The 15,987-nt window shown below is 38.3% G+C and overlaps 1 protein-coding gene across 4 annotated transcripts in view; it reads right to left on the bottom strand.

Moving 5' to 3' along the window:
- BLNK (B cell linker) overlaps window positions 1-15,987 on the bottom strand; it is an 88,544-nt gene that overhangs the window by 27,284 nt on the left and 45,273 nt on the right. For all 4 annotated transcript variants that reach the window (XM_066323792.1, XM_066323793.1, XM_066323795.1 and 1 more), the window contains one exon: window positions 2,634-2,699. In XM_066323792.1, coding sequence (XP_066179889.1) covers window positions 2,634-2,699 — 66 coding nt within the window. The remainder of the gene's footprint in view (window positions 1-2,633; window positions 2,700-15,987) is intronic.

The following is a 15,987-nucleotide window of genomic DNA, read 5'->3' as shown; positions in this document are numbered from 1 at the left end:
CAGAGGCTTACAGCATACATCTGGGTGATAACTTTAGGCTTCAGATAAGAAAGTACACTATTTGAATTCTCTAAAATTATTACTACTTATAATAGGTTTGATTTTGATTTCCTTTCCCAGCACATCGATAAATCTATGCTACACAAAGCCCATTTTAAACAAAACTTTTCCTGCTTCAGTCATGTTTAGAACCTTGACATTTAATAAAATAATCCTTTAACTGAAATAGAAGTAGTGATCAACTGGATAACCATGTTTTAGAGAAAGCATTTACAATCAAACAAAAAGCCCCCAAAGGTTGCATAGTGAAGAACACAGCCAGCTCTAATTCTGTAAAGCTTAGCACCTCTTGCACATATCTTTATCAGTGCTGTCAACTCATGCTTTTATTGCAAGTCTCATTATGTGCTGGGTTCAAGACTTGAACTCTGAAGTCATGTGCAAATATTAGAAATTCTTCAATTTTTAAAAACTAAATTTCTGATCTTCATAACTGCTAAAAGGAATATTATGATTCAGATGAATCACAGTAACATCAGAAAGGTTATTATGTTTTTATACCTCGGTTTGTGTTCTTATAACTGAGAGAGCTGACACGTGAGCTTTGCGCTGCAGTCACACTTTGATTTTTATGAGTCTGCTCATATATATATATGTGTATATATATGTGTATACATATATGTGTATATACGTATATGTATATATATGTATATATGTATTTTATGTTATTTATATTATCTTGAGTGAACCAAAGATACTGCACTGCTATAGCAGCAATCTTTGAGACTTAATGATGGCCTTCCCAGCTTTTGCCACATTTGGTTTATGTTACTTCTCCCTTTTCTGTTCTTTCTCTCTTACTCTCTACAAATCAGATCAATAGCAGAATTCTTGTTTAGGCAACTATGGGAGACACTTTGTAGCCTCAGATACTTCTGTTGTTTCTGTCATCTTTCCTCTCAGAGGCTTTTGAACTGAGTCCACTGGAACATTATCAATTACAGTTAAACAATTATTGGGAAGTAGGAAGCCACCCTTTATTAAAAAGCAACAACTGTAAGAAACCCTCTTTAACCCCCTCCCCTCCAAAACCCCACCAAAAGCCTCGGACAGCCTAGCATCTCTTCCCGGTGAGCAGGTCCCAGATTAAAATCAGTTTTTTGTACCTGGCTGGTGAACACAGTGGTCACTGTGTTAAAACCAGAAACACAAATTAACTTGAAACTCCAAGTAGCTGAAAAAGGGCCATTTTATGGGAAAATCTCCTTTTGTGCTTGCATGAAAATAAGTAAGTATAGCAAGTGACTGTGATTAACTGTGAACTGCAGCAATCTTAGAGTGAAAGAGGATGAGTAAAGGAAAAGAATTATCATCACAAAAATCTATGTTATATATCAGGTCTTTTACCATCAGAGCCTGCTCAAGGTGTGTGGGCAGAAATACAGCTGTGAAAATGAGAGCACGAAGGAGGGCTTGGAAACCACGATTACTCCTCCTGCCTGGGGAACAGGAGAGCTGGGAGTGTATCCCCCTCCTCTGGCAGCTCCAGCAGCTGCCCCACAAACCCCAGCCCTGCCTGGGCTGGCAGCAGGGGCAAGAGCTGAGCCACCTTGGCTTTCCAGAGCTCTTGCACAGCCAAACCAGGCAGGGCCCTACTGCTGCTGCCAATAGCTGACTGATGGCTTCGAATATACTGAGAATTAGCTGCTTCCCTTGAACTGAGCCATCATGGTCTCTCTTTAAAAACAATTTAAAACAATGTTTCCATGAGTCTTTTATGTAGAAGAGCTGTATTTCTAGAATTTAATATGGTTGTCCTGGAAACACTGCAGCTAGGGTGTTGTAATTAACTTCTAAAAGTACTTAATACTTTTGTTGCCAATGACCCATGTAAAGAAACACATCTGAATGAGAAAATCACATCCAAATGGAATTTCAATGCAAATGAGCTGTTGCATTAAGAAAAGTGTGCTAAATAGCTAATTGCTTTAAATAGATGTTTGACTGGAAACAGTGAATAGTGTATTCATTTGACAAGGATGCAAAATTACTGGAATTTCTTTCTATGTATAAATACATATGAATATTTTATGATACTTTCATGCACATGACACAATCTGCATGTTGTTCAGCACATCTTACTAGAATAAGGGTGCTAGGTAATGCTGGAATTTGCTTTATGAGACTGAAACACAAGAGAACTTAGCATTTTTATGGGAATTTTAAGTATGATGTCTGACCAGTTGGTTCAAGGTGGAGCTCAAATTCAACTTAATTGCAGCAGGAAGCCTAAACAGTTGCCTAAGGAGAAAGGCACACATGCAAACAATAAGCTATGACCATTCCCAGCCAACATTCAAAAAAAAAAAGAAAAAAGGCTCTTCACTCAAATACTGTTATTTCAAGGCTACAAACACAACCTATCATTGGACTCCAGTTCTGCAACTCCTTTATGATAGTCTTAATACTGATGACAATTCTGCAGGTTGCAGTCTGAACAGAAGCTCTTCCCATGCACTGAAGTTCATCCCTCTGGAATGACATGGTCCCATCACAAATGTACTACACACCACGGTGCTTGTAATCCAAACTCCCCACATAGATAGAACTAGGGATTGGTGTTGCAAACTTACTTTTTGAACTTGTTTATTATCCCACTTTCATTTTTCTTGATGTCATGCACCATCTTTTGAAGCTTCCTGTAAGATATTAAACAAAGCCAGCATTAAATTACCAAGTGGTTAATCAGCCATGAATATAAATTAAGAAAATTATGCTCAATATATCTTCAATAAGTAGTTTAATTGTTAAATCATTTATGCATTAATTTTTCCTTCCTTTTTAAGAGCTCTTTAGCATTTTTTCTGTTACCCTTCTTCTAAATACAATTAAGTATGGTATAAACAATCAATTTAAGATTAAGTGCACCAGGAAAAAAGAAATCCTTACCTAAATCAATAGCTTAGAATATTTAAATGTTAACACTTTATCTAGAACTGACTTTACAACACAGCAAAGCTATAAGGGTGATGCCCTCTGATTTCTGACCATAGATGGGACACTTAAATATAATTAGAATAATGGACAAATAATTCACAAGTACATCTTTAACTCTTGCTGAAAACTCAAACTATTAATTTACAGCAAAATTATATAGTGCTACTTGCTAATATAAAGAAATGAATTCCTTATAGTTGTGAAAAACAGGTGTACAGCAAAATGCTCCAGAATTTCCAGTAACAATCTACTACACCTACAAGAGTAGACTGGATTATTATCTAAACTAACCAGGTACATTAAATCTGAGGTGAAAAGCAGAGAACGTTTGCTTTTCTGTTGTATTTGTTGGGGTTTTTTTCTTAACAGATTCAGCTTCTGGTTCTGCTTGAAACATCAGAAATAGCCACCATCTGCAGTTTGCTGTTTCTGTGTTGTGCCCCAGCTGGCACCTGGCAGTGTCTATAAATGAAAAGTAATGAAGAATGAAAAGAATGAGAAGGGATCTAAATGGTTTAGTTCTAGTTTGGGGAGAAGGGTTGCAAGTGTTTGTGCTTCTTTCAAAAAGGCTTGCCAGGCTTCAGTTAGGGATGGATGTCAGCACCAGTTACATTTCTTTTGTTGTTTGTCAGCGATAGGACTCACCAACAAAAATCTAATTGAAGATTTCTATCTGAATATTGCTTATTACTTGCCACTGACACTAATATCTTTACATTAGCAAAATTATTACTTAATTTTGAAAAAAGGTGGACTTTTTCACATTACTGGTTTTGTTCTATATTGTCATTTATTTACTAAAAAAATCTTCACACACATGCAAATAAGATCCAACACAAAATTGGTAAGTACAAGCACCTGAATTAGTTTGCTTTTCACTTGATCATGTTTAGGTGAATCGATTAGAGCATCATGGATATTCCGTGAGTACCGAATAAGGCTATAGTTTAAAATATCATTTTATTACATATTTATATTAAAAATGATGCATTTAAATTAGGAAATCACATGCACTAGTGCTATTATGATATTTTTTCATGCAGATGGACTGATATGAAAACATGCCCATTTTTCGCATAGTCAAATTCCTTAAAAATCTGTGTTTCTTATTCCTTATTCTTTTTCTGGAGGCATTTAGATTTCTAATTACAACCTTGATAAATTAGAATGTACCTAATATACATTAGTGTGAAATTTTCCAGTTTTTAAAGTTACATAGCTCTTATAGGAGTTGTTAAAATACTTGTTTGTTGCCTCTGGAGAATTTAAGTTGTTTGAAGCCTGTGAGAGTAAGCAGATAAGTGCACTAAGTGGGAAGTGTAGGAAGTCATCAAGCACAGCTGATCTCCAGTTCAAGTGGAATCCCCTTTGACCCACAGATTTGAATGAGCTGCAAAAACCAGTCTGTCCAGTTAGCTGGAGGCTGAAATTTCTCCATGTGCCAGGCCATATAAAAGGCAACAACTGAAAAGTTTTAGAGCTGTCTGTCTCATCTGTGATCTTAGACAGACAGGAGAAAAGATGAGAGGCAGACAAATCTATGGCAAGAGGATTCTCCAGATCTTAAGGCGCTCAATCCCAATTCCCAAAGGCCAGAGCGATGAGGAAAGTGAAGCACAGAAGGACATTTATACACCTAAAGTTTTGGCTGAATCCACATATCTGACTAGCACTGAAATACTTGTTGAATGGTTCTCAAATACTTGATTATATTACATTTAAAGGGGTTTGTTGTGAGAGGACCTTAGCAGAGCAGCAGCCCTGAGAGTGCCCAGGAAATGGCCCAGTACAGGCAGCCCTTGTGTCAGGTACCTAACTACAACCTCTTCACAACTCTTCTGAGTCAGGACCTTGTTACCAACTAATGTTTGTTCTCTAGCGTTCTCTTGGGATGAGCAGATACTAGAAACACTCAAGGACCTCCATCAGCTAGTACTGTAAATAAAAATAATGGGTAATGCTTGTCTTACTTTGCATTGCATATAATTAAAGATAATCAAGAGGTAAAACTTAAAGTTGCTTCTTAAACTACAAGCTCCAGCTCTTCATTAAACCTGCTTGGGATCTTTTTATGCAAAATTAGGTTTGCAGATAAAGGTGCAGTCTGTTTTACTGTTAATTTTTAAAAACACATTGCAGCAATAGATATTTTGGGATCTATTTCAATTGTAACTTGTATAGACTGGATGGGACCCTTTGATCAGGATCTCATGTCACATAACAGATTTTCAAAGTTCTGTAGATAGTAAGTTTGGAAGTCTTGGCAGTAGGTGCTTCTAAAAAGTTACAGTTTTTTTACAAATACAATAGAAATTCTATGGGTTGGAAGGAATAACAAAAAAAGACAGAAACCAAAACACTTTTTAGCCCTGTGTTGCTATTTTTGTAGCTAAAAACTCCAGTAATTCAGAATTATCAGATCTGTTGCCAAAGGAGTCACTAGCTGTGATACACACATGAAGGAAAGTGGAAAGTTGTAAATACCATTGTAAATACCATACATCCTGAAAGAAGGATTCGCTGTGAGACAAAATAGCTTGCTGCACTCAAGGACTGGCAGAGCTGCCTGGAGATAAAACAAAATGAAACAAACGCACCTCCTCTTTGATCTGGTCACAGCTCAGTTTAGGAGGAATGTGTAATGAAGTGAGGATGATGGGTAGACCTGGCCTGTGACACATCCCCACCTTCAGGCATCACTTGGAAGCCTTTGGCTCTTTTGCAGACACACTATCCTACAAAAGCTTTCCAAAGGTAAAATAGTTTTTAAAGAGAAAAATGAGAAAGAAAGTGCGCAATAAGTTTTCAACTCAGATGTCAGATGAGGTACAGAGTCCCTAGACTTGAGAAAGAGAAGTCTGTCTTAATTTCAGACAGATTTGTGCAATATGGAATTCTCCCACCATTTAGAACAGTTTTTGAGAAATTGCATTTACGGGTATTACAAATCTGTGAAGACATTTACCAAAATGTATTCTGTAAATGAGTGTATTTACTGCTCAGAGCAGTCAGCATGAGTAGCTCCCTGGTGTTCATGACCTGTCCCTGCTCCTGGAAACAGGGAGGGTTCTCCCACTGGTGCACAGCAAACCCAGAATTTGCCTCTTCAGTGCAGCTGGCTGCCAGTGTTTTATCTGTGCCTCTGTCACCTGGGCAGTGACAGCCCATTGCAGGAGTATTTTGCAGGGTCTCTGGAGAGGGCAGAGGGACACAATTGCTTCATAGTGTCTGGCTGTCAGCACCTGTAACCGAGAGGGCTCTTGCTAATGTTTTTGGAAACAGGGCTGACTGCAGCATCAGGGAGGAGTAGTCGCAAAACAAAAACTAATTTTAAATTATTTACAGGAAATTTTTTATATTTCAAACATACCTATTTCTGTTTATCTGGGGGATGAAAACTATACCTTCTTACATTTCTGGTCTCTACAGGACTGTCTAAATCACCTGTTTTGCCTATTGAAAAATCCCCATCAGTAGTTACAAACCAGTTTCTTTAGTTAAAGAAGAGCAGAATTTTGAATGATATACTGACAGCTTGCTAAGGCAGCTTTACAAGCAATACTGACACATTAAGGGACCTGTATGTTCCTTCTCCTCCTCCTCATATCAGTTAGGTCTTTAACTTGAATCAGTTTTAAAATAGTAAAAATAATTTTAAAAATAAACACACTGTAAATCAAACAAAAATCAATACCAGGTGAAGTTCTTATGCCTTTTTGGATACATCTGTTTCTCACTGACAGGACAACCTGCAGTTCTGTGCCTAGAAAGTCCTATTTTCTGAAGATTACAACATCCATTCACTTAAAATAAGACTGTGGGTGAGTGGGTGTAGCACTCACCTTCGGCTTAAGAAAAGCAGATCACATTAAAACAAAAAACTGTTGTTTTTCAGAGTTTTGTTTGTTTGTTGGGTTCTTTTTCAGGCAAATTTAAATATTTGGCATTATAAACCTAGAATGGGATTTACTAAGTGCAAATTTATACTTAAAACAAAAAATCTCCAAAAATACCTGCTTGCCTCAGTTATAAAGTTTTACAGGAAAGAACCACAAAACAGAAAGCAAGAAAGAGATAACAAAATTTGGAGAATAAAAGCTAACTTATTAGAAGATAAAAGCCAAAATGCAAAGAGCAGAAAACTAAAAATTATTACAGCTATCTCTGTTAATTAAAAAATACCCACATTAAAATATGAAATTAAAGAAAGACCAGTATGCCCAGACTCCTCCTTTATGGCTTCTCACAGCACAATTATTCCACCACCTTCTCCCCAGCTGGTCCTTGTTTTGTGTTTCTATTATCCTTCAGTTTTATAAACAGCTATGTGGGTGACCGAATTAAGAAAGTTAGTTATTGTTTCTGGACAAAGGGGAAGAGTCCCTCCTTTTGGAGATGAGTCTCCTTTTGGTAAGCAGGTTCTCCTTACCCAGAAGGAGATTTGTAAAAGTACCACTTGAGATTTTGAAAAGCAGGAAGCTCTTATGTTTAAATATCTTCTCAAACTGAATTAACAAACCAGAACCTTTCCTATGGCAGGCTTCCATGAAAGCAATGCTCCTGCCATGGTCTTTGTGGAAGAACATGGATTTTGGTGAACTGGGTGTCTTCCTTAGATGTATTTTCATATTACTTGTCAGTTTGTGCCTCAAAGACAATGGGTGGGAGAAGAGGAAGTTTGGAGCTGGAGGTGGTAACCTGTGGCACCAAACCATCCATTCAAGGCACTGAGCCTTTGATCTTTATCTGTAAAGCTATCTCAAAGCTGTGAAGAAAAGTTCAAAGAGGTTTGCTTACTGGAAGAAGTCAATTACAGCTACCTGTCTGAGAGGAAAAAGGAACAAGGAATTGTTTTCACCCATGTTTGGGAGATTCACAAGGGGAAATGACAATAGTTTACATTAATTTTGACAAGAGTGTTGATTTTTTTAGTGTCTTGGAAACATCCTATGCTGCTCACTTTTGAATCATCCATTATTTTGCCTAAAGACAAACCCTATGGTGAGAGCAGGTGTGTGTTTACATGGTACACACAGAAGCCCAGAAAGGCTAAATATTGATGATATTTTTCATCTTCATTTGTCCTCTACGTAATCTTTACAAAAAAAGCTGTCAGTCCTCCTTTTCCTGGTAAGTACTGATATTCACTGAGTAAATAAAAAATGTAGCATGTAAAGGGATAACATATCCTTGATAGAAATCATGCCTAGTGTGAAAGTAAAGAGTGTAAGTACTTTGGGGTCATTGGGAGTTCTCAATATTGAAAGAACCCATTCTAGGTTTCCAATGCTACACATGTGAATTTGCCTGGAAACAAACAAACAAAAAAACTCCAAGACTTAGACACCTCTTCCCTCTTATACAGATTGCTCTCGCTTTCATCCCAACTATAACAGTGACACCATAAGGAATACAGAAAATAATTAGGTATTATGATATGTAAATTAATATTACATGTCACTTCTTGACATAAAAACATCAAGTATGTTTTCTGTTGTGTAACTGACCTGCTGTTTTGAGCCTTTTTTTTGGTTTATTGATCTCTTTTTTGCACCACCTCTCTGGATATAAATGAAAGCATTATTAAAAAAACAAACAAAAAACCCACACAAAGAAGTCACATTCCCAAGACTTATTCCACTTTTCTGGAAGGTTCTCAAGCAGCAGAAGGAAGCTCAAGACATGAGGCTACTCTAAAATACAGTTCCAGTTAAAACTAAGTGACTGCTGTACTTCCCTGAAGGATTAGTACCCTATAGCCTGGCCCCTGAAAGAGAACAAGGGCAGAAATTTAAAAGAATTAAGTGGCTTTTATATTTCAACAAGAAGAGGAAGCAGAAAGGCATTGTAGGGAAATGAATAAAGACAGGATCTCGTATGGACCCAGAACATTATCATTGAAAAACACTGCTCTAGTTGGGCTGAAAGTGTTTTTGCTCAAGCTACAGAAGCATTATACCCATCATAGATGTAATGATGTAATGACAGGGACCTAATGGAGGCTACTCATGAATCAGTTTTGTTTGTTTTGTTCTGAAGCCAATCAAATTTTGCTAAAACTCTGGAGAAATTCCCTAGCTGTCCCCATGTCAGTGTAATGGAGCCCACATAGGCTGCCACTGAAAGGGGAAATTCCGCTCCTCTCTGCCCTGGGTGCTTCCCCAGCTGTGATGAATCATGGGACTTCCAGCTGGGACACTAACTTCTTTTTTCTTTTGCCAGTTTAGATACCAGCAGGATGAGATCCAGCTCTGTCACATGGTCACTGGAACCTGAGTGTCAGTGAGAGGGCAGAGAGGGGCAGGGTGAGCAGGGATATTGGGAGGGTGGAAGAAAGGGACCTGCTCCTTTGGTGGCAGCTCAGGCTTATGCCAAATTCAACTGACCATGTAGCTACAGCTTCAGTAGCACTTTGTTGCTTCTGTGCTTCTTGCAGAGATCCATAGGATCCATCCACATGGTACAGCCTCTTGTATTAATAGCTTACTTCACCTGGTTTCCCCTTGAATGAAGCATGAAAAACATACACTCATGTTTTTCATATTATTGCCTCAGAATGCATTATTTCAATTCTTTCTTAAGTATTTACTGTATAGTAATTTATGTAGAAGTCATAAACTTGTAGCATTACACATCTGGCTTTGCTTATGTCTGGAAAATAAACTGTTGAAAGTGTATATATGATATATGAACTGATTAAGATAAGGATGCTAAGGTGAATTTTTAAGCTTCTGTTACTCCTCACTAATTTATTATGGCTGGCACAGACCAAACATAGTTACGTTACATCCTCTCACAGTTTACCAAAAATTTAGGACAATGCCCTAGAGCCAAATGGGAAAATACTGTCCCTTTTAGCCACTGTTTTCCATCAATTTTTCAATTCTCTTGTCTACTGAGCATATAAACTAATATGGTTTTCCAGCTGAGCTTTTTTTGCAATGATTTATGATAGTCATATTTGCCTTCCAAAAGCAAAGCATCTATCACATTTTAATGTCCTGCACAGTACATGGGTTTTGAATGATTCTGTAAAACACAAAACTGTTTTGTTCTGGAATCAATGTATCACTGCATACCTGCAATATCATATTATGATTTAATATCTAGCACTCTACACAGCTGTATGGGGTACATTTATAAACTAATGGTAAAAAATAGTTTTGCCACATTTGCTGGAATGTTGGCCATGACAATTAATTTATTAGGTTATTTGCTTGGCTCTTGATAATTTTTTATTTTACAGAAAAAAACTCAAAAAACCTATGTCATTAGATCAAATGTCACAGATCTAAATTATTCGCTTCTGCTGAAGAACTGACAGTTGCAGGCCAAGGATGGTGTCATTTGTGATTGCTATGGCTGATAAAGGCTCCTAGCCTGGACAGTTATTTTGGCAGAACTACAGTGTCACTAAAAGGCTTTATTTTTTTTGGAACAGTGTGCATATGAAGCAGTGGTAGAATAAGCTGTGCCAATGACTTCATAATTTTACCAGCACAAGTAGAATAAAGCTACAGGTACTGTATAAGCAGAGCTGATCTTGTGAACAGATTACACCCTCACACTTCTGTCCACCTGCAGAGATCAAAAGAGGGCATCTCTTGATAGTTTCAATATTATACTGCATCATTTTGTCCACATTGCCATACTTTTGTTTAAAACACACATAGACCACAGCCACAATTAAACATACTTTTTTATAAACAGCATTATAGGCAAGAAATTCTGTGTGAGAATAAATCTGGTGTGGTGGTTCAGTTTGGGTTTGTTTCCCCCCACCCCCCCTTCATTTTGTAGGTGGTTGTTACTGGTTGTGGTGGTGTTTTTTGTTGTGGTTTTTTTTCCCTGTCCTGTAAGAATTAGTGTATTTCAGGTTTAGTTGTTTTGATTGATTGGTTTTTAGCCTGGAGATTGGTCCAGGTAGGATGACATAGCTGGAAAGAAGAAAAGAAGATTTAAAGGGATTGGTAGAATAAACTGGTTGTGCAGAGAGAAGGAAATAAAGAAGGACAAATATAGATGGGATGGAGGCTGTGCTGTGCTGAAGCAAGGTCAGAGAGAGAAACAAGAAGATCTGACTGGAGAAGTCACACTTCGTGAAAGAATGGGTTTTTTGCAGTGGTATTTGGAGAAGTTTCCATTTCCTATCTCATTTCATTCCAAAGTCCAGAGATGAGAGAGAGATTCATGAATTATTTAAGCTGAGGGAAAACTAAAGGAAACAGAGACCATAAAACTTTATCTTTTCATCAAAATCCTGTGCTTTGTATGGCAAACAGAACCTAACAATCCTACAGAAAAAACTTTGTGCTCATCAGCAGGGCAAATGTAGCCAGTGACCTCTTTTCCCTGTGCCTGTGAAACTCAACTTTGAAGACTGCAAATCACTGAATTGTGATTTCATGTGACCTTACGCCCAGCCTACATTTTGGTGGGCTAAAACAGGGGTGTGCCACAAAAGCTGCTGTCACCACAGAGTGACACTGTGCAGTGGAAAGTGGTCGGGACTGAGAGAGGAGGTGGCTGTGGGTGCTGAAGGCCAGAAGAGCTTCACAGCTGTTATGGTCTTAGGGCAGATTAGACTTTGGCTAGAAAGAGGAGAACACCAGAGCAGGTAGAAAAGCAGAAGTGAGGCTGAGAGAACTGGGATTGTTCAGCCTGGAAAAGGCAAAGCTCTGGGGTGATCTTATTCCAGCCTTTTAGTAACTGAAAGAGGACTACAAGAAAGCTGGAGAGGAGGTGATTACAAGGGTATGTACCAACAGGACAAGGGGAAATGGCATCAAACTGAGAGCAGTTTGGATATTAGGAAGAAATTCCTCACTGTGAAAATGGTGAGGCACTGGAACAGGTTGTCTTGAGAACTTGTGGCTGTCCCATCCCTGGAAGTGTTCAAGGCCAGGTTGGATGGGGCTTTGAGCAACCTGATCTAGTGGAAGGCTTCCTTGCCCAAGGCAGAGGGATGAGAACAGGATAGTCCCTTTCAACCCAATCCACTGAATGATTCTATCATTTGCATAGCTTTTCCTTTGGACTCTGTGTAACTAATAAGAGGTTGAGACATTGAAGTTGGATGTGGGGTTTGACGCCTAATTCTGTCATGGGGAACACTCTCTAGGTTACTTTGAAACTCCAGTTCATTTTTGCTTGAGTTTATTTTTGTTCTTTTGTCCTGTTCAAGTTCATTGAGGCAATAAACTAAGTTAAAATTTGCCTTGAAAAAACAGATTAATTTTCTAAGTCTGTTTGCTATCACTAAGATGAATAAGTAGAACTACTATAAAAAAATTTTTCTTACAGCACAAAACTAATATTCAGATATTCCCCAAACATTTTCTCCAAAAGTAAATACTCCCTAAGGTAAAGCATCCTATACATAGGAGATGTCAGTTTACAGCTAAATATCATTTCAATCCCAAATGAATTCAATTTCTACTATACACTTTCAAGAAGACACATTGTCAGAAGATCCTCTGTTAAAGAAAAGCCTGTAACTTAGCAGTTACAGCCAAGCTATCAGTAGAAAATTAATGAAGATCATTAATTTGATTAAGAACATTAATTTAATTAAGATTAATCATTAATTTAATTAAGAACACCTCCAAGTTTGATAGACAACAGACATCCAGGCCTTAAGGAAAACATCCCTCTTGATTTTCACAGAATTAGGACTTAAACCCTTCTGTTTAACAAGGGGGCCTAATACAAAATTCTGCAAAACCCCCCAGACACACTTGTTCAGCCTGAAAAAAGTAAATTTCCAGTGTATTTTCACTTTTTTTTTTTTTTTTTTTTTTTAATGGGCATTATGCTTGGAGATAAGGATTTTAAACCTTTTTTTGCAGGGCTCAGAGATTGAGTGCTGCAAATTAATGAAGTCATATGAAATGAACATGAAACTTTGCTCTTGGAAAAGGCTGTTTGCAATCTGGAACTTGCTGGCTGCATGACCTTAGGCAAGTGAAAGCATGTGGCACACTTTGGTTTGTGCCATGGTTTGCCCATCACCACAATGGTGATGATGCCTTCAAAAGGACTTCATGCTACACAGCAAAACCAGCTATGGGCAGAGGGCCATCATTAAGGTCTGTGGTCATAACAAAAAAATGCAGCAAGTCTGAAAAGATGCTGTGACACAGTCACATATAGCAGCTAGAAATTATTTAAATACCAGGAATCATAGGCTTATAGTCTAGGGAAGTTAAACCACAAAAGAATCTGCAAGGTTAGTGCAGTCTTTTGTTTTGAGCTGCTAACTTCCACACACTCATGCAGCCCACTGTCCCTGATCATGAGGGCATCTATTTCTGTGTTTGCAGTGTAATTCTTTTTCCCTGAAGTTCAGTCTGAAATCCAGGCACACTAGAGCTTGCCATGCCAGCATGGCTACTGCTCATGTATTCACTCCACTCTTTAGGAAACAATTCAAAGTACCAAATCACTTGTATTGCACCACAGATTGGTTTCTCTCACAATAGATAATCAAGCCTTTGAATTAATTTTTCCTGACTATAAGGAAGCATTCAGAACACGCAATGTACTCTGAGGGAATATTTGTATAATACTGTGCATGTCTTATAAGAAATACTATATAGAATTTAATACCAGAATTCCATGAAGTTCCAGCATTCCTGTCCAACTATTACTGTAGTTAATTGAGTGGCTTAACTGCAAACAAGGTACATACCACAACATGTTGGGCAGACAGGCATATAAGAACACTTATAGTTCTTATTGTTGCAATAAACTTAACAAATGGAACACGTTAAGAATTCAGATCTGATGCAAGATTTGCTAATGCAACAAAAAGCTAGGTAGGGTCAACTATACCCATGGAGAATAGTTGAGCTTAGCAAAGCCACATAATATCTAGTTTTTCATGTCTACACTTAAAAAAAATCAAAAGATCCTCTCTCAGACACTGACTCAACAGTAGTGCTTTTTAAACTTTTGCTGCAACAAAGCAGAAATTTTAAGAAAGCTGTCTTTAAACATGCAAACTATAATCACAAAAATTGAAACTATGTTTGGCAGGAACATTTCTTGGCATTGCATCATAGCATATGAAGAAAAGCATATTTCTGACATAATCATTTAGATCATGTAACATTCATAAACTCTGAACCACCCATATGTGTTCCATGCAGACAGATGTGGTATTAGGAAGTCAACTGCACTGTCAGCAGCTCACAGAGCACGAGGGGGTATCCAGGTGTTTCAGAGAGGGAGGAAAAGGCTCCTGCCATGTTATGTCAATCTCTCTCTGCATTTGCACATCTCTCTTAAATTTACCCTATGGATATCTACTCATGGAGAGTTCTGCCTTCAACCATAAGATTCAAAATTCTGATACCATAGTAAGATTTTGTAGCCCATATTCAAGTTTCTAAGGAGTATTTCAACATGCTCAAGTCGAAGCACACGTGTCCATTGTGAGTGGTAAGAACACACACACACGCCTGAGAAACTCCTATATTCCCTGCACAAATAGGCTGAATTGGCCATGAGGAGAGAGAAAAAGTAACTTGTAATAATACTTCAGGTTAATACAGGAAAGCAGAGCTACCTCTTTCTGTTCCCTATTTTACAACAATATTAAAACCTCAGACGAGATGGAGAGTGTCATCTGTGTGAAGATGCAGCAGAGGTGTGGTGCTGACTTTCAGGTTTTAGGGCTCTTGAATCAGTTCACCAAAGAGTCGTGGGCTGTTATAACCCTCACATATAGACCCACTTTAGATACTTGAAGGTAATCCTGCTTTAATTCTTTGCAAAAGTGCAGAAGATTAATCCCAACCACAATTTTATGACAGCAGAGGGAGTGTACTTTATTTTTTTATGTACCAGAAATGGATGGAATCAAGCTTTCCAATGTGTTATTTCAAGATAGCTAGTTTAGACCAACACTGAGCTCTGACACCATCTAAATCAATTTAGACTCCTTAAGGTGGTAAACTGCAGAAAATGAGGAAATTCCCCATGTTCTTCCCCCTGTCCACTGAGCCTTCCAGAGAGTTTTTGCCTGGGCTTAGGATGCAGCCTGCTTGGCTTTCATTAGGTGTGCCTGCTGAGGAGCAGAAGTGTCACTGCAGCTCTGCAAGTGACACCCCTCCAACAATATTTCAACAGTATGGAAAGAGTAGATATCAATAAACTGCATTCCATCAAAATTAGCTTTATAAAGGATTATTCCAGTTTGTATGAAGGTTTCTGGGGCGAGGGAGAGAGACTTGAGAAGGGTTTGTAAGTTAGTATTGAGTGCTTCAGTATGACTTATTCTAGGAAAAAAATATATTTCAGTATTTCATTTTTATTTTTTCAGAGGAGGAAAAGAATTCAATGTTACTTTAATCTGAAACAGAACTTCTTTTAACTATTCAGAGATACAAAAAGTCATGATGAAAGAGCCTTGAGGTGCCAACTGTACCAGCGCACGAACCGAGACACACTAAAAATACCACAGTAATGGCCAGCTTCTGCTTTTTTCCTCTCAAACCCTGCATTTAACATTGCTCTCCTTCACTTAGGAACATTTCCTGTTTTCCAGTTCCCTCTATTCCACCAGTTCTTTCGAAGATTAGGAAATATTACAGAGCTTAACTGCAAAAGCCATCTTCATAAGACATTAAAGCATTAAGCAATTAATTTTCTTCTAATTTGCATAAGACTCATACATCACAGTGAGTCACGATTTCCTTACAGCTTTGAAAATAGACACTTTGAAAATAATCCTCTGTGCTGCAGGTGAAGCCGACAGCAGACATTTTGCTTTGAAATCTGTGTTATCCACTCCAGCCCCGTGTTTGCCTCCCGCACTTCCCTGCAGCGCCCCGGCCGGCGGTAAAAACGGGTAAAACTCCGTTTTACACTCAAACTCCGTTTTACACTAAAACTCCTGCCAACTTCCTCGCGCCTCGGCGCCTCCCATTCCCCCCGCACTCCGCTGAGGGAAGCGGCTCGTCCCACCGCCGCGGCCCTTCCCGCGGG

The sequence above is a fragment of the Sylvia atricapilla genome, chromosome 8 (genome assembly GCF_009819655.1).
Source record: "Sylvia atricapilla isolate bSylAtr1 chromosome 8, bSylAtr1.pri, whole genome shotgun sequence".
Lineage (NCBI taxonomy): Eukaryota > Metazoa > Chordata > Aves > Passeriformes > Sylviidae > Sylvia > Sylvia atricapilla.
This window is presented reverse-complemented; position numbering and strand designations above follow the sequence as displayed.